The sequence below is a fragment of the Urtica dioica genome, chromosome 9 (genome assembly GCF_054948205.1).
Source record: "Urtica dioica subsp. dioica isolate 48M chromosome 9, U.dioica_male_clone48M_v1_H2, whole genome shotgun sequence".
In the NCBI taxonomy this organism is placed as follows: domain Eukaryota; kingdom Viridiplantae; phylum Streptophyta; class Magnoliopsida; order Rosales; family Urticaceae; genus Urtica; species Urtica dioica.
This window is the reverse complement of record NC_142764.1, coordinates 25,921,892-25,945,798: the sequence shown is the minus strand read 5'-3', so window position 1 is coordinate 25,945,798 and position 23,907 is coordinate 25,921,892. Positions and strand designations below refer to the sequence as shown.

General features: G+C 35.2%; 1 protein-coding gene across 1 annotated transcript; it reads right to left on the bottom strand.

Annotated features, from left to right (window-relative positions):
- Window positions 1-2,571: 2,571 nt before the first annotated feature.
- Window positions 2,572-18,170, bottom strand: LOC149386247 (uncharacterized). The gene is made up of 7 exons (XM_089626495.1): window positions 17,267-18,170; window positions 15,929-16,087; window positions 12,316-13,115; window positions 6,864-7,737; window positions 6,289-6,405; window positions 5,671-5,832; window positions 2,572-4,056 (listed from the first exon to the last, which is right to left on the bottom strand). Exons 1-7 carry the CDS (start codon window positions 18,168-18,170, stop codon window positions 2,801-2,803), a joined length of 4,272 nt encoding a protein of 1,423 aa, XP_089482621.1. The 3' UTR covers window positions 2,572-2,800.
- Between the last annotated feature and the right edge of the window lie 5,737 nt (window positions 18,171-23,907).

The window sequence follows — 23,907 nt, the reverse complement described above, 5'->3', positions numbered from 1 at the left end:
GCGGAGCGTGAGCCACGTGGACCGCATGGACCGATTCTGATCAATCTGGCCGGAGTTGGTGTAGCAGTCCCATGCCAAGAACTTGAGGATTCGAATCTCGCCCTTGTCGATGAAGATCTCGGTTACCTGGACGTTTCCGTTCCCCAAATACGCCGCGGAGTCTTTGCAGGTCAGGTTGAACTTTGTCTCCATAGAGCACTTCTCGCCGACTCCGAAAGGGTAAGAGATATTCATTTCGCCGCATCGCTCCGGGAAGCCGGGCAAGGCTTGAGACGCTGCCATTGATATGGCTGCCGCGGCCAGGAATATCAATCCCAATGTTACGACTGCTTTCATGTCTTGATAATTAATTGTGTGTGTGCTTGTTGCCTCTATTTTGATACTCTCTCCACACTCAGTTCTTACTTCTTTTATAGCTAATGTAATATCTGATCGTTTCAGAAGAGCTATGATGTGTCAGATTCCCGATGGCCGCGCGTGTTTGATACTTTCTTCGGACTTGCTAGTTGCAAATAAAATCAATATATACACTTATTATTGCAATATGCATAATAAGTAGTATTAATTAAATTATTGCACCTTCGTCACCTAGCCAAGGTAAGCCGTGCTTTTCCTTTCCCACCACGCTGACTTTTGATTATTTCCTTTCTCAAATGTCCCCCATCATATACGATCTTAGTTTTAAATTATTTATATGTTTGCTCAACTGGTTTATAAATATACGTTGTTTAAGTTGGTAAATGATTTACATTATTATTTGTTCGATTTGATGTTTGTAACCAAGTCATTGAAGAATAATAATTATATGCATATGCCATGGGGGAATTAGTCATGCAAATATATATATATATATATATATATATATATATATATATATATATATATATATATATAAATATATACATATATTGCCACACTGACATGATCACCAATATATAACAATGTTCAAGTAGTTCAAGTTGGTATCTCACAAAATATGCTTATCCCGTAACCTGGTTCTCAAACATGAAAAGAAACAGTTTTTGTCTTTCACAAGAATAAATCGGACATTTGTTTGCAAATGTAAAATTATTTTTAATGTCTTCTTCAATTGGGATTGAAAATGTTACAAAAATTATTATTACCAGAGAAACCCAAAGCACCGAGCATTAGATAAGCTGAGCACAATAAACATTATATGAGAGATTGTCTCTAATTATAAACAAATCTACTAAAAAGAGAAAAACAAAAAATTGAATTGTTGAGGGAGGACTTGTAACAGAGAAGAGTGTCGATAAGTTTAAATGTGTGTTTGAGAACTCCCCATTGTTTTCCTTATAATAAAAAGTAAAAAAAGTAAAAATGTTTTGGTAGTTTGCATCACGGAAAAAATTCTCCATGAAAAGGGTTTTGCACGACGAAAAAGTTTTTTTGCCGTGGACAATTGCACACCTAAAGACTTCAATTGTGCAAACAATTGCACGGCCGAGTTTTTATGTCATGCGAGCCATATTTTGTACTAGTGTTTGCTTTTTATAGTCAAGGTTTATTCATTGATCGTGAGCTAACATAATTCATGTAGTTATTTATGAGTGTTAATCGCTGAATATGTGTCCTCGATCAATTTCTTTTTTTGTAATTGTCGAGCATGTGACTTAGAGCCTTTATATTATTTAGGTCGTGGCAACATTCTCCTATTATATGACTAGTGTTGTAGTCCTCTAAGCTTCTCCCTATTTTCATGTTCTACTCGTTAGGTTTTGTCCTTATGTTACAGACTAGCTGGTCATTCCTTTCTTTTCTCAAAACATCCAGGTTACTTTGCTGAGTGTCAATACTCTCCCTTTCTTAGTTTTTTTTTTTTTTTTTTTTAAATGGTGAGGAAATGCTAAACCAAAATTCAATATTAGCTTATATTAGACAGTATTTTGAACTTTAGACAACAAAAAATTCGGTTTGGATAATATTTTTATTTAGTAAAATTGAACTGCGTGGATGGTATTCATAGAAATCCGGATTCTCTGTCTCTTTTGTGTGTCTCAAATTTAAAAGGATGTTAAAACAACGAACAAATGTCTAAAATGTGTTTTTGGGCGTGGACCCAATTGATATCAATCATGGACTCGAATTCATGGTTGTGTACAGCCTGGCTGTGTATGTGCATGCGAGATTAGGGAAAATTCCATCAATAACTCATTTGCAGATGGTAACTCCTTGAATGCCTTGAATTTCATAACATTCCATGGTACCTCATTTATTTTTAGTTTTCAAATAAGTTTGCCAATATTTGTAATGAAACTCTAAACTACTGATAAAAAATTATGTAAAAGTATAAAAAATGAAAAAGATAATCTAAAGGCTGTAAATATCAAGATAAAATTACAAAAATGAGTTTTTTTTTCTATAAATAAAACAAGACGTTCTCAAAATAAAATTGAAAAACGAGGTGTTTTTGGAAGACGAGTTATCTGTAGATCATATTGTAACCACTGATTGTCTAGGTGTTGAAGCTTTTTCACGCAACTTCTAGATCCATATTTTAGATAGCCACTCAAACACAAAGAGTAATTAGTATATATCATTAAACGCTTCATGACATTAGTTCTAAATACTTTCCAAAACATGATCTTAAATATTTTTATTCCTTGAAAAGAAGACGTAGGATGACTAATAAAGACACTAAGGCCACTAACAAATACACGTACAATCAGGCATAAAAAAAACATATTTTGTTCATCGATATCCTTTTGATACTATTTAAACACACCAAACATTATTCTAAACATACCATTTAAGAAATAAAAAGGGCCAATAACTAACCCTATCGCCCATCTTTATAAGACTTTAAATACGGTTGGTTTTGAATGCTGTCATAGAGAGAAGACGAAGCAATACTAGAACCAGTTTCAAGGTCATAACCGCATCCATATGTGGCATCATTTGATGATGAACCAAGCAAGCACGCATTCTCTTCTTCATTCGAAAGTTCAACTTTTCCCCACATATGCTTAGCCATGACTCTTAGTCCCTCCAACTCCATTGCCACTTCCTTCATCGTTGGTCTCTCTTCTCCTTTTATCCTCAAGCACCTTTTGGTGAGTCTCACAACTTCTTTGATTGCCTCAGCGTTAACTTCATAATCTATCTCTTCATCAATGACTCCACAAAACTTTTCGTCTTCTTCCAATGATATAAAAATCGTTGCCAAATTGATGGTAGTACCTTCTGTTTTGTTGAAACCGAGAGCCCTTTTTCCAGTGAGAAGCTCAGCCAACACGACACCAAAACTGTAGACGTCACTTTTATCTGTTAATTGACTCGATTGTAAGTATTCGGGGTCTAAGTATCCGAGTGTTCCTTGCACAAGAGTCGAGAGCTCTTCTTGATCAGTTGGAACGAGCCTGGACGTCCCAAAATCCGCCACCTTTGCATTGAAATTCTCATCCAACAATATGTTCATTGACTTGATGTCTCGGTGTAAAATTGGCGTATTTGTTTCGGAGTGCAGATAGGCAAGTGCCCCGGCTACTTCAGTCGCGATCTTCAATCTCAAGTCCCACGAGAGCGGCGATTCTTCTGACAAGTCTTTCTTGTGAATACGCTCGAAAAGTGTCCCGTTTGTGATGAACTCGTAAACTAGAATAGGAATTTCTGTGTCCAAGCAACACCCAAGGAGTCTTACAACATTCCTGTGGTTGATTTGCATGAGCAAAATAACTTCGTTGATGAACTGTTCAGTCTGTTCCTGTGTTTGTGTGTTGATCCCTATTTTGGACTTCTTTACGGCCACCATTCTTTCATCGGGCAATATTCCTTTGTAAACTACTCCATAACCTCCTTCACCGAGGATATGATTGTAATTATTCGTTGCCTTTTTTAGCTCTTCTTCGGTATAGATCTTGGCCGTCTGATCAAACGATCTTTTTTCCTCATGAGTATTACACAGTCTTCGTTGTAATAGTAGACCACCATTTTTTTCAAAGAATCTCTCTTTTCGCATGAGGAGCTTTCTTTTCTTGTACACCAAGCATAACAGTAAGCTAACACAAACTAGAGCCACAACTCCGACGCTCACGCCTTCATAAAAAAGAATAATCATCAGCCATATTATGTGTACGCTACTACTGATCATATAATTCATCGTTGAATAGTTTAGAGTTATAGAATAATATCAGAGCTAGAATTTAAACTGGAAAAATAATTTAAATTTTTCAGAAAGGTGTGTAAGAAAAAAAATAGATGTGACATGTATGAAAATCCATATACTTTTAGGTTAACAACGTAAAAATAGTACAAACTACGGGTAACAAAATACCAATTTATTTTTAAGGTTTAGGTGGCTTATAATGCCCCTCTAGCTCCATCTAGCTCTGCCCCTTGTAAGTGGACGAGTTCTTGAGCACGGTGCGGGGATAAAATGAGATTTTTTTATTTTTATTTGTTATGCATTTATGGTCTGAAATAGTATTGGCAATTAATTTAACTTAATACTCTCTTGGTACCCTATTTTAATAAAGCGTGTGACCAAAAGACAACTTTCATTAAAGCCGTTACACGAAAAGAACATGTGGATGATCATATAGACAAAGGAACAATTAATTAAATAAAATAGAGGACAACTTAAGTTGTGCATCACACCTCACAATATTTTTAAGCGCTAATTATCCATGGAAATGCATGATCTTTGGCGCGAATTTCACTAGCCTTTAATGAAAGTTGTTCTCTTATTTTATTTAATTAATTGTTTCTTTGTCTATATGATCATCCACATATTCTTTTCTTGTGACGGCTTTAATGAAAGTTGTCTTTTGGTCACACGCTTTATTAAAATAGAGTACCAACAGAGTATTAAGCTAAACTAATTGTCAATACTTTAGACCCATAAATGCATAAACTAAAAAAAAAATAAAAAATAAAAATAAAAAAGAGTCCCATCTTATCCCCTCTAGTCCATGAGTGTGGCCTATGCCACCCAACCTTTTCAATATATATAATTAAATTCGAAAATATTTCACGACTTGGAAAAAATGACATTGTTTTTATAAAAAAAGAAAAAGAAAAAAAAAGAGATCGTTGACCGCAGTCAATTGCGGTTGGTTTCATTGATTTTTTCGAAAAATTTGATCTATTTGATCGAAGTCAACTACAGTTAACTGCTGTCAAATAGACTAAATTTTTTAAAAAAATTAATAATATCAACTTCGGTCAGACGATCAAAAAGCTAAGCTATGATATTTTATTTGAAAAATATGTGTTAAAAGACATTTAATTAAAGGGTTTAGTAGATATATAATCATAAAAAATATTAAATTTTGCCTTATAAATTTTTAGTAAATCGCCATGAAATATTATTTACATGCTCAAATTAACGTAAATACTCTATAAAACTTAAAAAAAAATTAACATGAAACACAAAGACAAATAAAACTATCAAGAAGATGTGTCACGCTGCCGTTATAACTATTTATTTAAAATTTACAAAAGATTTAGTATTTAACAAATTTCTTAGTTTAGGTGACTTAGTTAGTTATAAATTTGTTAATTAAATTTGTACATAAATTTAAGATTTTTAATTTTTTTACACATTTAGACTAAGTATTACGTACACTTAATAAATTAAGCATGCGTAGAAATACCAAAGAAAACATGTACGGATATGGATATACTGTATTGCAATGCTAGTATTGTTACCTGACAGGATATAGATAAGAGCTCTTTGAGGTCCACTCGTTTCTTTTATGCAACTAGTCCCGTTAATTAATGTGAAACCTTTATCGCAGTCGCAACTATAATTCCCCGCCGTGTTTGTGCACGTTCCGTTACAGTTACTTTCCATCTTACACTCATCGATATCTGAAAATATTAAAGCAGTATATATGGAATTAAGATAATTAATTTTGGCCTTGCATTTCAAGTTTCAACCAATGGTCCTGATTCTCCTGAATCTGTAGATTTTCGTCTTTTTACAGTCATCTAAAAACAAAAACAAAAAATTTGACACCTAAATCACTAGAATATATCGTTCATATATTTTTTTTTTTTAATAAAAATTGTATATACTACGAGTATATATAACTAATTTGTATTTTAGTCATGTCATTAATCATTTAATTAATTATTTTTTACAGAAAGAAAAAAGTGAAATTCTTTCTAATAATAATTTTAATTTTTAAACAATTGGTGATTAAGGACAATTTGTGGAACTGCATGTCAAATTCGGAAGCTTAGGACCGTGCCAAAAATCTATAATTTGTAGCCATATAATGAAATAAAAAGTTATTAGCAGTGAAGGTCGTTGAGATATAAAACCTTGGCAACTAGTCCCGTGAATTAATGTGAAACCTTTATCGCAGTCGCAGCTATAACTCCCCGCCGTGTTTGTGCACGTTCCGTTACAGTTACTTTCCATCTTACACTCATCGATATCTGAAAATATTAAAGCAGTATATATGGAATTAAGATAATTAATTTTGGCCTTGCATTTCAAGTTTCAACCAATGGTCCTGATTCTCCTGAATCTGTAGATTTTCGTCCTTTTCTTCAGCATACAGTCATCTAAAAACAAATAAAAAATTTGACACCTAAATCACTAGAATATATCGTTCATATTTTTTTTTAATAAAAATTGTATATACTACGAGTATATCTAACTAATTTGTATTTTAGTCATGTCATTAATCATTTAATTAATTATTTTTTACAGAAAGAAAAAAGTTAAATTCTTTCTAATAATAATTTTAATTTTTATACAATTGGTGATTAAGGACAATTTGTGGAACTGCATGTCAAATTCGGAAGCTTAGGACCGTGCCAAAAATCTATAATGTGTAGCCATATAATGAAATAAAAAGTTATTAGCAGTGAAGGTCGTTGAGATATAAAACCTTGGCAACCATATGGATGGTAGGGATTCCCCTGGTAACCAGGCAAGCATTGGCAGAGATACCCAATCCCGGTTTTGGAGTCAACGCACGTGGTGTTTCCCATGCAGTAGTATGTAGCGGACTCCGATCGGGCCTGGTCGCACGACTGATTTCCAACGGACCAGTCGACGATCAGCGGAAGCTTGTCCAGCGAGTCGAGTTCCGTGAAGCTGGGCAATCCGGTGAAGTTGAACACCCCGTTCTCGACGGTAAAAGCGTAGCTGCAAGGGTTGAAATCCTTCACGTCGCTGTGGTTGTAGTAACTGCTAAGCGTCAGTTTACGCTTCCAGAGCTCAGTGGGGATAGCGAGCTCGCAGCAGCCGGTACCGGAGCACGAGCCCCCGACCACCGAGCTTTCGCTGTCGCAGAGAGACATACAGCCCGTGATCTGCCTGTCCTTCTGTCGGTTGTAGCCAACAAAGAGGGCGTAGGTGTCGCACCCGACGGCGAAGAACTTGTTGCGTGACTGTGACACGACGAATCCCCAGGGGATCGTCAGATCCGCGGGCCGCGAGGACCCCCGCTCCGCCGGGCTGTAGCAGTCCCTGGCCACGCGCTGGAGAATCCGGATCTCGCCGGTGTCGATGAAGATGCCCGTGATGTTGATGTCGCTCCCCTCCCAGTAAGCCTTGGCCGGCGTGGTGGGACCCGCGGAGTCGTTGCATGTGAGGCTGAACCGGCCGTCCATGGAGCACTCCTCTCCGATTCCGAAAGGGTAAGATATAGTCAGATCGCCGCACCGCTCTGGGCACCTGGGATAGGCTTGAGACGCCGCCACCGGCAGCGCTGCCGCGAGGAATATCAATCCAACTGCTACGGCTACTACGTTCCCGCCCTCGCCCATACCTACTGATACTTAGTCAATAATTTTTTTTTTTCCTTTGTTGCCACTATTTTATAAGGGTATCTTATTATTTTCGGGCAACCCACGGTTCTTATATACCAAGTTACCAACTGTAGTATCTGACCTGTTCAAATGTAGTGTCAGATTACCTATACTTTCTTCGGCCTATCCTAGTAATTGCAACGTAGTTACTAGTTAACTAAAATAAATAAATATACGGGACATCCCCTAATTATTATTGCAATACCGAGAAGCGACAATATACTTTGATCTAGTTTTTTTTCATTGTTTAATATTTTTTATTGTAAGATATATATGTCAATTAGTTCTTTTTTTTAATTAATTTTGTTACCAATTGAAAATCTACTACCTCTACTTTTGAGGTGGTGTAAAATTACCGAGCAAGCGGTATTTAGTTCATTTTTTGAACTGCCCTAATTTCTACCTTTTAGGAATTACAAAGATTAGACAGTTTAAAAACCTTATTTAAAACATTAATAAAAAATACATTATATTAAACGTAGCATATTTAATTAAAAATTGGCAGGCCTGAGCTATAATTTTTTATTCTTTTTTACTAAAATTATACGGATGTTCTAAGTTTTAAATCGTAACAATCGTGCCTAATTTGTTCGGACTTGTTTTTATTTTTATTTTTTCTCTCTCTCTCTCTCTCTATTTTTTCTGCTTTCTGACTTCGAAATAAAGATATTTGTATAGTATTCATCTGGAAGCCCGCCAGCGAGGAATATTAATGGTCACGAGTCACGACTACTTTTCCGCGCCAGGCCATATAATAGTGATGTGCCAGATTCCCAATGGCCGTGTTTGATACTCTCTTCGAACACTTGCTGGTAATTGCAATGTAGTTGCGACCAAAGTATGGGACATCCCCTTATTATTGTTGCAATAGCCATAGTATATGCGTTGATCAATAACAATTAGTGTTTACTAAAACAGACAATACGTGACATCCCCTTATTGTTATTGCAATAGCCACAGCATATGCGTTGATCAATAGAAGAGTAGTATAGACCAAAAGTTTAAAATATCGATACCGATATCCATATCGAGGTTCTGATTTTACAGATATATCGAGTATCAACAAATATTTTATAACAATTTTAATACCGGCTATCGATTATATCGGTGATATATAGATTATCGACGGATATATCGAGAAAAATCTTATAACAAAATATCATAAAATATGTAGCACTATTTATATTTTTAAATTTCTAATAAAACAATCAAATTTAAAATATACCTATAACTTTTTTCTTATAGATATACATAATTAATATTTACATTACTTTCTTAATATTAAAAAATGTAATAAAATATTTTTTTTTCAAAGAAATTGTTATATTTTTCTATTACATTACAAATATTCTTTAAAATAATAAAAAGGAATAGTATTATATATTTATAACTCACAAAACATAAGTAATAAAATAAAATGCATGAACCGGTTATTAGTATTTTAAATTTAACCGTGACATGAGATACCCTATTTAAACGTCTATCGTATTTTAGTTCGGGGGTCCCCTAGAGTAGCCGTACTGATTTTAATGTACACTTTGGTAACGAACCATGGGGCTGCGACCTCCCATAGAACGCCCCGTCACATACATAAACATATAAGGAACTCTCTATGTGAGCCCGTAGTTCGGCTCGAGAAATTCCTCTAGTTACCTCCATAGTTCGAGGCGGTACGACTCTCTTGCTTACTTAACTTATTAACCGTGTTTATTACGTTAAAAGCATGAGCGACATAAGAAAAAAAAACATACATGATAACATAGCTAGCAAGATAAGATGTGTTATAGATATTCTAATACACACATCATAAGATAACATAACTCACATATCGTCATACCAAATCATACCAAACACATTCCGAACAAACACACACACAAAAATTCACACAATACATAAATACTTCATATCACATAATACTTAGTATATTTTGAACTAATCTGTGTTGCAGTGAGATTATTCTCACCTGGATATCGGAATTACGATCGAAGACCGTCGAAGGAAAAAGATGCTCTTAATGACTCGGAACCTAAACGGAAAAGGTTGACTATTACTTATCAGGTAAGAAAAGGGATTTAATACATGACTTAGTTTCTGGAAATTTCAAAATTCCGGCTGAAGGTGTAAATTACGAAAATACCCTTGGGGTCGATAAAATATTTTTTTTGAAAAATAAATCTATAAAAATTACTGTGAGAGCGAAATAATATTTGGAACACTTCTTACTTCAGAGGCATGTACAGAATATGCTCAGATTATTTTTAAAAAAATAAAAAGTGTAAGAAAGCAATATTTAGTCTTTTTAAAAACAAAAACTGTTTTGGAACGATTCTGCACACCGTTTGGATTTTATCCCAAATATATTCTGTGGGCATCCAAAAATTCTAAAATTTGGAGTAGATATCATAAACATATAGAACTAGGCCGTGTATAAAAATTAGCTCAAAAAGAATTTTGTAGATATATAAACAAGACGTTTTGTTGTAAAAAGATCAGGGTAAAAACTAGTCTGCGCACTGATCGCAATTAATTCATAAAATAATAATGAGAACTCGAAAAATTCTAAAATTTAAACCACAATTAAATAACATGTGAAAGTATAATCTGTAAAAAAATTAGATCCAAAAACCGTTTTTAGCTATTTTAAAACGTGCGATTTTGACATTGCTTAAAACTGATTTCTAAACAGGAAATAATAACCCTAATTTTTCTTATGAAAAACGAAATAAAAGCATAAAAAAAAAAGGGATAGTATGAACTGAGCACGAAGAAAAATACCTTAAAAGAGATTGGAAAAACTCACTAACACTTGTTGAACCCAAAACCTAGAGATTAAGGTGACTATTTGGTGATTAGGGTTTTTATTTGTGAGGGAAGAGAAGTGAATATAGGGAGAGAGAGATCGTGAGGGAGGCTGAGAGATAGAATGGCGTGAAAAAAAAAAGAAAAGGGATTATGGGGTCTGATGTATTTATAAGACTTTTGGCATAAAAGAAAACCTACTACAACTACGCATAAAATAACAAACTCACGCGCAACTTTTCCTGTGAAAAAGTATAGACGTAACTGATTCTTTTAAAGCCCACAATACATGTGTGATACACAAGGTTTTAAATATCGGCGATATATAGGGATATATCGCCGATATATCCATTTTTTGGAAGTCTCGGTAAAAAATCGTGCATAACCGTTATCGTTTTATAAAATATCCATAAAATATCGGTGATATATCGGTATATCCATATATATCCGTGAAAAATCACCAGACGATGAAGGATTGTTATGCCATATCGCCGATATCAGCCGATATATCTCTGGTATGAGTATAAAGTTCGGATATTGTTGAATTTTTTTTTTTCATTTTTACATCGATTTAACTCTAGTTTTGTTGAAATTTTTTGCATATTTGAGATTAGTACTTGATTATTTTTTAGATCCCCAACTTTTTTTAAATTTCCGACGAGTTTTTCAATTTTCCGACGACCCGCCACCCATTTTGACGGCGGCCGGAGAATTTTCCGGCGAGTTGAAAATTTTCAGAATCTTTATTTCAAAAAGGTTAGTGTAGAAATTATGATATTCCAACGTGTGAATTGGAATTTATGATTGTGGACGGGAATATGTGATATTGAAATTAGGATAGATAAATTGTGATTTTAGAAAATGCGAATCAAAACATGTGATTGGGATTGTGATTGGAAAATGAAAGGTGGCGGGATAACTCGAATGAAATACCACTTGAGTGGTAACGATCCCAATAAAAATGCGAGAGCATGCACTAAAGTTCCTCCCGAGGTTCGAACCGAGATCCGAGAATTGTTTGTCATGAACTTTGTAGTATTTGATTTTGTATTTTCATAATTTGGATTCCATGATATATATATATATATATATATATATATATATATATATTTGGTTATTTAAAAATATCTACTTGTTATAGGATTTATGTCGATATATCCGTTGGTAATCGATATATCATCGATATATCACCGATATCATCGGTAGTCGGTATTGAAATTGTTATAGAATATCCGTCGATATATCCGTCGATACTCGATATATCCGTAAAATCAGAACCTCGGTATGGGTATCGGTATCGATATTTTAAACCTTGGTGATACATATATATATATATATATATATATATATATATATATATATATATTAATTGTTTAAAAAAATTGGCTTCCTTTCACGTTAAGGAAAGAAAGATATTGTATAATATAAAACAAAAGTCTACAGTCTACAAAATATTATATACTATACCATATATATATATATATGTATTTATTTATACCACGTAACAAAAGAAATATCTTCTATATATAATATTTATTATATCAAACCAAGTCCATAATATACTCACATATATATATGCTGCATGCCTACCTATATATATATATATATATATATATATATATATATATATATTTATATATAACCCACCTTATAAATATATCCAAACTTAAAAAAGGAAAATAAAAAAAAAAATCTATATAATAAAAAAAAATTATTTCGGGATTTCACAGCCAACACCACGCCGAAACTGTAGACGTCGCTTTTATGTGTTAATTGACTCGATTGTAAGTATTCGGGGTCTAAGTATCCGAGCGTTCCTTGCACAAGAGTCGAGAGCTCTACTTGATCAGTTGGAACTAGCCTGGACGCCCCAAAATCCGCCACCTTTGCATTAAAATTCTCATCCAACAATATGTTCGTTGACTTGATGTCTCGGTGTAAAATCGGCGTATTTGTTTCGGAGTGCAAGTAGGAGAGCGCGCCGGCTGTTTCGGTCGCGATCTTCAGCCTCAGATCCCACGATTGTGGCGATTCTCCGAACAAGCCTCTCTTGTGAATATGCTCAAAAAGTGTCCCGTTTGTGATGAACTCGTAAACCAGAATAGGAACTTCCGTGTCCAAGCAGCACCCAAGGAGTCTAACAACATTTCTGTGGTTGATTTGCATAAGCAAAATCACTTCGTTGATGAACTGTTCCTTCTGTTGTTCTGTTTGTGTGTTGATCCCAGTTTTCGACTTCTTTATAGCCACCACTCTTCCATCACGTAATATTCCTTTGTACACTACTCCATAACCTCCTTCGCCGAGGATCTGATTGTAATTATCCGTTGCCTTTTTTAGCTCTTCTTCGGTAAAGATCTTGGCCGTCTCATCAAGTGATCCATGAGCATTACACAGTCTTCGTTGTAATAGTAGACCACCGTTTTCTTCAAAAATTCTCTCTTTTTGTTCTAGTAACTTTCTTTTGTTGTAAACCAAGCATATTAGTAAACTAGTACAAACTAGAACCACAACTCCAACGCTCACACCTTCATACAGAAAATTAATCACAAGTCATAATCAAATGATCGTGTCTGCTACTACTGAGCATATATTCATCGTTAAATAATTTAGAGTTATGTAATAATAATAGAGCCAGAATTTAAACCGGTGAAAAAATTAAATTTTTTAGGAAGAGTGTAAGAAAATAAATTAGAGGGAAATATATATGAAAATTTGTATTTGGTTTTCTGTTGAAAATGAAAATAATAGTACAAATTGTGTGTAAAAACCAATTTTGAATGTTCCATGTAAAAGTAATATGTAAATGTTCTATGTAAAATTTGACTAACAAAGCTGGGAAGCAAACCGGCATGCTGCATGCGTCAAGTATGAATTAGGCTATTTTTTTTAATATTTGAGTGATTAAACTATAATTTTTATAGAATTGTAATCATTTGGCTAGTTACAAATTTTTTTATATTATTCAACAGTATTTGTTCTAGGCTACTTATTATATACTGATAGGAAAAATAAATTGCACAAATGATGGACCCATAGCTAAATGACGATATCTGCATGTCAACATTCTTCAATTTGAGAAAACTAAAAATTAGACATTTATCATAACATGTATAAATGTATGGTAAATTCCAAGTGTACCTGCTGTGATCTAGCTAACTAATTAATTAAAATATAAAATTTTTAAAATGACTAAAATTTGTCTAAAATTAACAAAACAGTAAAAAAATATATAAAAATAAATAAATAAAGTACTAGGTGTAAAAAAAATATATATATGTTCCGTCATGTATAAATTTTAAATATGGGGTACATACTTTATTTTTCGTGTATATGGTTTATTTAAATAGTTACATTGTCTAAAATTTATATGTCAAAGGCATAAAATGTTTGCTAATTTTGCTTCGAACTTTAAAACCTTGGATCACTTTTCTAATTATTATTCTTCGATTATACTTGTTTCAATTCAATATTTTTAAGTGATTTGCCTTTAAGAAAGAATTTTGTAACTAACTAGGTCACCTTAAACTCAAGGTTTAGGATTTAGCCCACGTTTAGAGAGTTTTAGAAAAATAGTCAATTATATTAGGTAGTACTAGAGGTAATAGGTTAAAATTCCACATTTGTCCTTAAATAAATATAGCGTTTTTTTAGATTCATCACTTTCTCTCTTCTATTTTTTTCAAACATTTTTTTTCATCAAAACTTCAAAAGTCCATATCTATCTCATACGAACTCGAAAAAATTGAGTGATTCCAAATCCTACCGATTCGTGGTGCCGAGATTTTCAAAAATACACCCATTGAGTTTGATGAAAAATCATGTTTAATGCATCATATTTACGTTTCCATTTATTTCCAGATGATTTTCGAAAATTTTCAGTTATTTCCATGTCTAAGGCAGTAACATGATTTTTCTACATCTATGGCATTAAACATGATTTTTCATCAAACACAATAGATCTATTTTTGAAGATCTCGGCGTCACGAATCCGTAGGATTTGGAATCACTTAATTTCGAGTTCATATGAGATAGACATGATTTTTTGAAGTTTTTATAGAAAAAAAAAGTGTAAAAAAAAAGTAGGAGAGAGAAAGTGACGAATTTGTTCATAAATAAGGGTAAATCAGACTTTTTATTTTACTTATCAATCCGTCTGACTATATTTCTAAAATTTGGCAAACATGGGCTAAAACAAAAAAAAAAAGTAGATTTACTTTTGACCATATTTCTAGAACGTCCTTAAAGAAACCGTATTAAATATTAATAATAGTCAAATGACTCCTTTGATTAAAATTATAGTTAAACTATCCAATCACAATCCAGAATCGTTGTTCCTCTCCAGAATGTTGAAATAAGAGGATTCAAATTCTTACATTTTTTTATGGTAAGAACTTTGATCTAATGTTTGTCTGAGTTTGTCTAGGTTTGTGACCTAATTCTTTTAATTTCTTTCATGTGCTTTTTTGAATTTCGCAAATGGTAAATATAATTAACAATCGTATGCCTATATAATAAATATTATTAACAGTCAATTTAATTTTAAAGTTTATTTCTAATTTTGCGTGATATTTATTATTAATCATCATATGCATGTGTGCTAAATATTATTAACCATTTTTAGTGATGATTAATGGCTTATTAACCTTCGTAGTTGATTTGATTAATAATCTTCGGTTTCAATTTTTTTTTTCGAATGGTAAATATTATTAAGAAATGTATGTATGTAGAATAATTACCATTTGCCATCAATTTAAGGTTTTTTTTTTTTGTCAAATGGTAGGTAACCATCATATGCCACTAGGACAAATTAAGCATTTAGAAGCGACAAAAAATACTTCAAAAGACCCAAATATCACTTTTAAACGTCCGCTTTTAAATGATTTGGAAGCAACATGTTACTTATAATATTGTTTTTAATTAGTTTGTAAAACAATAGTTTAATTAGCGTTGCTTTATTATACACCGACGTCAATTATATTTTTAATAATGATCTAGTGTCCTATTGACTAAATAGCTTTCCTCAGTTGACCACAGCCAACATCGTCTACAGTCAAACTACAGTGGTTGACTGCGGTCAGCTATACGGTCAATTTGAATGTTTTAAGGTTAAATTTTTTTTTTTTTTTTGTTTGAAAACTACGTGTCCAATAGTATTAGTGTAAAATTCTACATATTTCGAAGTTTTAATTTTTTTTATACATAAAATGAATTAGACTAATACACATGATTTCAAAAAACAAATTATTTTCTTCGTGCTTTAGAAAAAAAAAAAATCTTTAACATAATAAGAAGAATTTAAGTATGTGTAAATACCAAAGAAACATGTAAGGATTGTTACCTGACAGAGCATAGATAATAATTCTTTGAGTATCTTTTATGCATTCAGTTCCATTAGATTTGAAACCGTCGAATTTGTTGCAGATGCATCTAAATTTCCCGTCCGTGTTTTTGCATTTTCCGTGCTTACAGTATATACGCAGCTTGCACTCATCAATATCTGAAATTAATTTTGAAATTAAGATAACTAATCCTGGCCTTACTTTTCAAACAATAATATATCTGTAGAGTAGTTGTATTTGCGTTTTTTTAGCCGAAAATATTTTAAAAAGTAAAAAAAATAACACAAATATAAACACAGCGCTATATCATAGAGACATAAACATAAATTGAGCTAGTTATTTTTTTAATATTTATATAATTATATTATAATTTTAATTGAAAATAGTTATTTAACTAAACTTAATGTTCATATATTTTCAATAAAAACTGTATACCAAGTATAAACATAAAAATTTATAAGCAACTAAACCAAGTCAAATTTATTGTTTGCTAAATAACTAATATATAGTTAAATAATTTTAATGATAAAAAATTAGGAAAATAGCCAACTGAAACATTTGACATTTTTAAATAGCCAACTTTTGGTAAATCTTAGGTAAATAATCTTAAATAATGACGTGGCCTAATATGTGGAGGTGACTATTTATCTAAGATTTACGTCTGTAAATACATGAAAATGACTATTTACCCAAGATTTATCAAACGTTGGCTATTTAACAATATCAAACGTTTGAATTGACTATTTTCCTAGTGGACCCTTTTAATTAACCATTAATTTTATTAAGAACAATTTCTTTTTTTATTAGAAGTGTCATTATTGGCCTAAATTACATGATATATTCACAGTGCAAAACGCATGTGACACTATCGGATAAGATTACATAATTTCAGATAAATGTTAGGAGAGCATGCATTTCTGCCGTTCAGGGAATTCAAATCCAAAACCTATTACGTTATTAAGAACAATTAATTAACAATTTTACTTAAATAATTCCAGCCTACATTGAACGGAAATAAATACAACTAGTTTTTATTTTTTTCATGTCATTAATAATTTAATTAAATATTTTTTTCAAAAAGATAAGTAAAGTTCTGTCTATAAAATAATTTCCATTTTTACTTTTAAACAATTAGCAGTGATATTGTTAAAAGACACTTTAAAATTATAGTTGAGAATATAACTTAAACCATGTTGCTTATAAAAACAACAACTAGATAAAACCTTGTTATTATTAGGACCGTGCAACAATAACATCAAAAGCTATAACTTTTAGCCATATATATAAAATAAATAAGCTGTAAGTATTAGTAAAGGTTGAGAGTTGAGATATAAAACCTTGGCAACCATCTGGGTGGTATGGATTTCCCTCGTAACCAGGCAAGCACTGGCAGAGATACCCAGTCCCGGTACTGTTAGAGTCAACGCACGTGGTGTAATTTCCCTTGCAGTGGTAAGAAGACTCTGATCTGGCCTGGTCGCATGACTGATTTCCCACGGACCAGTCGAGGATCATCGGAAGCTCGTCCACGAGGTCGAGCTTCTCGAAGCTGGACACTCCGGAGAACGTGAAATTTCCGTCCTCGACGATAAAAGCGTAGCTGCAGAGGTTGAAATCCTTCACTTTGGTGTGGTTGTATAAGCTCATGACCGTCACATTGATACCCTGGATACCCGAGGGGATAGCGAGCTCGCAGCAGCCGATGCCGGAGCACGATCCCCCAACCACCGACTTGGCGCCGCCGCAAGCAGACAGACAGAGCATACTCGTCAGCTCATCCTCCCCGGCCTTTTGGCCGTCGAAACCGGCGCCAGTGTCGCACCCGACGCCGAAGAACTTGTTGCGTGACTGGGACACGGCCATTCCCGTGCGGAGCGGGACTAGACTCGCCCACAACAGGGACCGGGTATTATCTCTGTCCCCGGTATGGGTGTAGCAGTCCTTGAGCACTGGCCGGAGGATCCGGATCTCGCTGCTGTTGGTGAAGATCTCCGTGACTGGGATTGTGCTGTCCTCCCCCAGGTACGCCACGTTGTCCGTGCAGGTCACTCTGAACTTGGGCTCCATGTAACAACCCTTGCCCACTCCGAAAGGGTAAGATATATTCGTCTCACCGCATCGCTCAAGGCACTTGGGGTTGGGTTTGGGGGAGCCTTGAGACGCCGCCACCGGCAAGGACAAGGCTGCGGCTAGTAATATCAATCCCACTTTCACTACTATTAGTTTCCCACGCCCACCCATCTATTAATAATTTTAGTTTTTTTTTTTTTTTTTTTTTTTTTTTCTGATGCTCTTCGTTGCCACTGTTTTACCAGGGTATTATTTTTATTCTCCACACTTCTTATATAGCAAATGTAGTATTTGACCGGTTCAAAGTAGCTAACGATGTGTCAGATTCCCTATACTTTTCTTCGGACTCACCTAGTAACTAATTGCAATGTAGTTATCGATGTTTTATAGATAAACTGCAAGAATTAAAATACCGCTACTGTACCACACATTGTATATCTATTATAATTTGTTATATTTTTTACATTTGACGAAGTTCACAGATTATCGTTACCGCATGGTAAACTATTACTACAAAGGTAAACCACGAAAAAGAGGTCTAACGCGGTATTTCAAAAACAAATATTTAATATGTTTACATATGATTAAACCAAAGTTATCCAATTTTATTACTAATAAAAACTTTATTATGATGAATATAAAGGATTCATGAGTATAATATTTACAATAATTAATTTTGACATATGTGGTATATTTTAAGTATTTTTTTTTAAATAATATGTATCTTTTAATCTGATTTTTGGTATTTCCAGTATTTACGAAAATAACTTCGGTATTTACAATAATACCACAGTATTTAAGATCTACCGCAATTCATACCTAGAACCCTACCATCACTACTACAAATGTTGGATTATACAACCAACTTTCTACAACGCTTATGACAAGCGTTGTAGAAACTAAGGATTCTACAACGCTTATGACAAGCGTTGTAGAAACTTGGTGTTTCTACAACGCTTATGGATAAGCGTTGTAGAAACACCAAGTTTCTACAACGCATATGGTTAAGCGTTATAGAAACATGGAGATTCTACAACGCATATAGTTAAGCGTTGTAGAAACTTGGTGTTTCAGATTTTCCACAACGCTTTAACAATCCGTTGTAGAATCCACGCCGCGGCGCCATGTGTTTTATGCCGCGGCGAGAACTTACTACAACGCACAGTGAAAGCGTTGTAAAAAAATGTAATCCGCCGCGGCGAAATTCATCTCTCGCCGCGGCGGGTGGTTTCTACAACACTTAACAAAGGCGTTGTAGAAACTCGTCGCCGCGGCGAGGTATATATCTCGCCGCGGCTAAGATATCTCGCCGCGGCTAGAAATATTCTTCGCCACGGCGAGTTGGATACCGTGGCCTACAACGTTTATAATATCCGTTGTAGGAACATCTCGCCGCGGCGAAGACATATTTTCGCCGCAGCGAGGTTTTTTAGGTTTTCTCTATAAAAGGCCGTTTTCAGTTTTTTTTTCTCATTTTTTCCAATACCCACACACGAGACAACCATTTTCGGCCGCATCTCTCCAGTTTTTTTCTTCCAAAATCCCTCGCCACGTCCTCACCGCCCCAAAATCTCGCCGTCGCCTTGTCCTCGCCGCCAACTCTCTCTCACCTTGTCCTCGCCGCCATTTTTCTCTCGCCGAGTCCTCGCCGTGCTTCCTCTCGCGCCTCTCTATCTCTCTCTCGCCACCTCATTGTAAGGTATGATTGTAAAAGTTTTTTAAGGTGGTTATTGATTTAATTTCGTGTTGTTGGTATGGATTTCTTGTTGTTTACCCGAATTGCATATAGTTTGATTTTTTTAATTCACAAATTTAGGGTTTTGTTTGATTTTCTCTATTTAGAACAAGAAATTAGGGTTTATGTTAGTGGAATTTGAATGAGTGAATTTAGGTTAGTGGAATTTGAATGAGTGAATTTAGTGAAATTAGGGTTTTGTTGATATGAATGAATTTGAATGAGAATTTGAGTTAAATTGAAATGTCCGGATTGTGTTTGACATATTGTTACATAGGTTAGTGGTTAAAATGGTTATGTATATTAATGTTGAGATTGAATTGTTTATGAATTTGTGATTGATCGAATTGTTCATGAATTTGTGATTGGTCGAATTGTTTATGAATTATTTGTGATTGTTGGAATTGTTTTAATTTGTCATGTTTAAATATATATTGTTGGAATTGATATATAATTTGTTATATGTTAATTGTAGAATTGTTTATGATTATGTTTGTAGGAGCTTGAAAATGCGTCGAACTAAAAACACGGCGGGCTCCAAGGCTCCGAGCTCTTCCAGAGGTCAGAGTAAAGGAAAAAGCAAGCGACCTCGTCAACAGTCTCCCGAAGAGGAATACAACTCGAGTATCTTTACTAGCAAGGTCGCGGAGGAACGCTACGACAAAATCTTGCCGCGTAACATTATCCATGAGAGAGGATTCAATGTAAGCAATACGTCGGATATAGGAAAGCAAATCCACAACAGCATAGTTGGTCATGATTGGGGGAGGTACTGTGATGTACCCGAGTTCGATTCGAACATCAACTTCGTGTACGAATTCTACGCAAACTTGCCGGACTCCCAAGGTGATGTTGTGACGGTCCGTGGGAAACCGGTCGATATGAGTGTCGAAGCTATCAACGATCTTCTTGGGACCCCAGATGTGCCTTTCGAGAACGAGGGCTATCGAGAATTGCTAAGAAGTTGCAGCCATCAGGAGATGTCGCAGGTGTTGTGCATTCCGGGAGAGGATTAGGTCACTGAAAAAGGAAAAAGGGTACTCAAGCGTGACCAACTCACCAGGATCGCTAAAGCGTGGATTTACTTTGTTTGCGCTCGTCTCTATCCGATCAAACACTTCACCACTCTCGACGAAGATCGTATCCAGGTGTTGTTCTGCATTGTTAAAGGAATTTCCATTAACGTCGGTCGATTCATCTATACTTGGATGAAGAAACTCGACTATACTAATGAACGACACGGTTTGCCATATCCGTCGATCATTACCGGCCTTTTGTACAAATGCGGGGGTACCACGCTCGAAAAGGGATACGATCAACAGTCTAATGGGGCCTATTACGGATTCCATTATCGAGCGGTACAAGATTAGGGAGGATCCACAAGCGGAGGAAGCGGAGGAAGAGGGGGAAGAGGGGGAAGCGGAGCCCCTATTGCGCTTACCAGCACCTCCGTTAATCGACCCCGCCACCATCGACTACATTGCTCATTGCTCCAACTATCTCGTCGGCGGGTTCCAACACACGCAACAGTACATGCACCAACAAGCGGAGTATGGCGCCTCTCACATCAATCAATTGAACGATCTCTACTCTCGGTGGGACATCAACCAAGAGAATCAGGTGTTATTTCCTCCATATCCTCAGTACTCCGACTATCCGTACGCACCACCACAGTGGCCACCGCATATGGCACCTCCTCAATATCCGGCGAACCCACCACCACCACCACCGAATGACGAGTAAATTTCAAGAACCAACAACACCAACTCTTCCATATAAATTTCAAACTCTTTTTAAATTTAAGTTTCAGTTTAAGACTTGCTTGGTTTGTTTATGTTTATGACTAGATTACTGTGTTTTATTTGTGTGTTTGAGACTTCAGTCTTTGTTTGAGACTCGTTTGGTGTGTTTTATTTCATATATGTTTGAAACTTGATGTTATATGTTTAAGACTAGTTTGGTTTGTTTTATTGATTGTAGAAATTTTAATTGAATGATCATTTTTAGTTGGAGAACAGGTTAAATATTGGAAAAAAAGTGAATGATTATGTGGTAGAGTGCCCCTTCGCCGCGGCTAGGTACCTTTCTCGCCGCGGCGTGACTATTCTCGCCGCGGCGAGGTGATATTCCCGCCGCGGTGAAATAACCTCGCCGCGGCATGGAATATACGTTGCCGCGGCGAGGTTTAAGCGTTGTAGAAAGGTCATCGCCGCGGCAGAATTTGTATATTGCCGCGGTGAGAATTTGTTTTTTTTGTACCGAGAGTCTGGGGTTTTTAAGAAGATATCTCGCCGCGGCGAGGTGATATTCCCGCCGCGGAGAAATAACCTCGCTGCGGCATGGAATATACGTTACCGCGGCGACGTTTCTACAACGCTTGTTTAAGCGTTGTAGAAAGGTCCTCGCCGCGGCATAATTTGTATACTGCCGCGGCGAGATTATCCTGCCGCGGCGAGAGTTGTACTCAGCCGCGGCGATGTCGGAGAAATGTAATTTTAATGTAAATGACATTGTATAGAGAAATTTTGAATGAAAAATAACGTTGTCCACGGGAGAATAACATAAAATCCAAAATGAAAATACATTATCTAAATGTTCAATATCAAACAAAAATAGGATCTATATCCTTACGAAGTAGATGTGAAACATCGTCATCATTAAAATCATCCATCTCTTGTTCAATTGGCGGTAATCTTGATGTGAACGGATGAATGCTAGACATGTCTTCGTCTTCTTCTTCGTTACCGTTTCTCGCTTTCATATGAACCACTAACGATAACTCAGGATTTGCTGGATCTGAAACATAAAACATTTGACTTGCTTGCAAAGCCAAAATAAATGAATCATTCTCGTAGCCAATCCGTCTAAAGTCGACAATTGTAACACCTTCATTATCAACTTTAACGTGATTATTGTCTGCCCATTTGCACTTGAATAATGCGACTCGCAACCCGCAATAATCAAGTTCCCAAATATCTTCAATGTATCCGTAATACTTCATAAAAGCATGTTTTGGATTCTTATCTTTTGCCGACGAAACATGTAAAGCTTCGGCAAACAATGTAACACCACTATTTTGTACGGGATGCTTGTTGTCTCGTTCTCTTGTGTAAAATGTAAAACCATTAACAGACCAAGCAGTGTACCTTGTAACCATTGAGGAAGACCCTCCAGATAGTTTACTCAAACGTAGATGAATGTCCTGCCTCTTTAAATAAGCGTTTTCCAAGCCAGTTTTGAAACAAACGGTTGTGCTCTTCTTGCAACCATTTTTCATTTCTACCCTTCTTTGGATTATTCACTCTCAACTCATTCAAATGAATATCCACAAATGGCGTGACCTCGGAAACGTTGTGTAGCACATGGAGACTTGCTTGCTCCCATTCTTTTCGGTTGACGATCGAATAAGTACCTATAATGAAACAAATACTTAAAAATAATGTTCATATATAATTTAAATAAACAAATAAAGTGTTAAAAAAATACCTGTAGATAGAGCTTTTGAATCAAAATTGGTATTCTTGGGTAACCCAATTTCGTCTGTTTTAGCTAAATACTCAGAACAAAACCCAACCGACTCTTCTGCTATGTAATTTTCAACTATGCTTCCTTCCGGCCTATTGTAGTTCTTCACGTAGCTTTTCAACACTTTCATATAACGTTCGATTGGATACATCCACCGTAAAATCACGGGCCCTCCTAATTTCACTTCACGTACCAAGTGGACGGTTAAGTGGATCATTATGTCGAAAAACGAAGGTGGAAAGATCTTTTCGAGCAAGCACAAAGTTTTCACCAATTCTGACTGCATTAAATCCAACCGAGTTGGATCGATGACCTTCGAGCAAATCGAGTTAAAGAATACACATATCTTTGATATTGCAAACCTCACATCTTTTGGCACAATTCCTCGCAAAACAAGAGGCAACATTTGTTGTAGCAGCACATGACAGTCGTGCGTCTTCATTCCAATAAGTCTCAAATCTTTCAAAGACACGAACCTCTTATAGTTTGACGAATGACATTCGGGGACTTTAATAGAAGCAAACCAGTTACACAATTTCTTTTTCTCCTTTCGATCTAGAGTGTACTTTGCCGGTGGTAATTTTGTTTTTTTCCCACCCCGTCCTTGGGATGCAAAATGCTTCTTATATTAATCTCTTTGAGATCCAA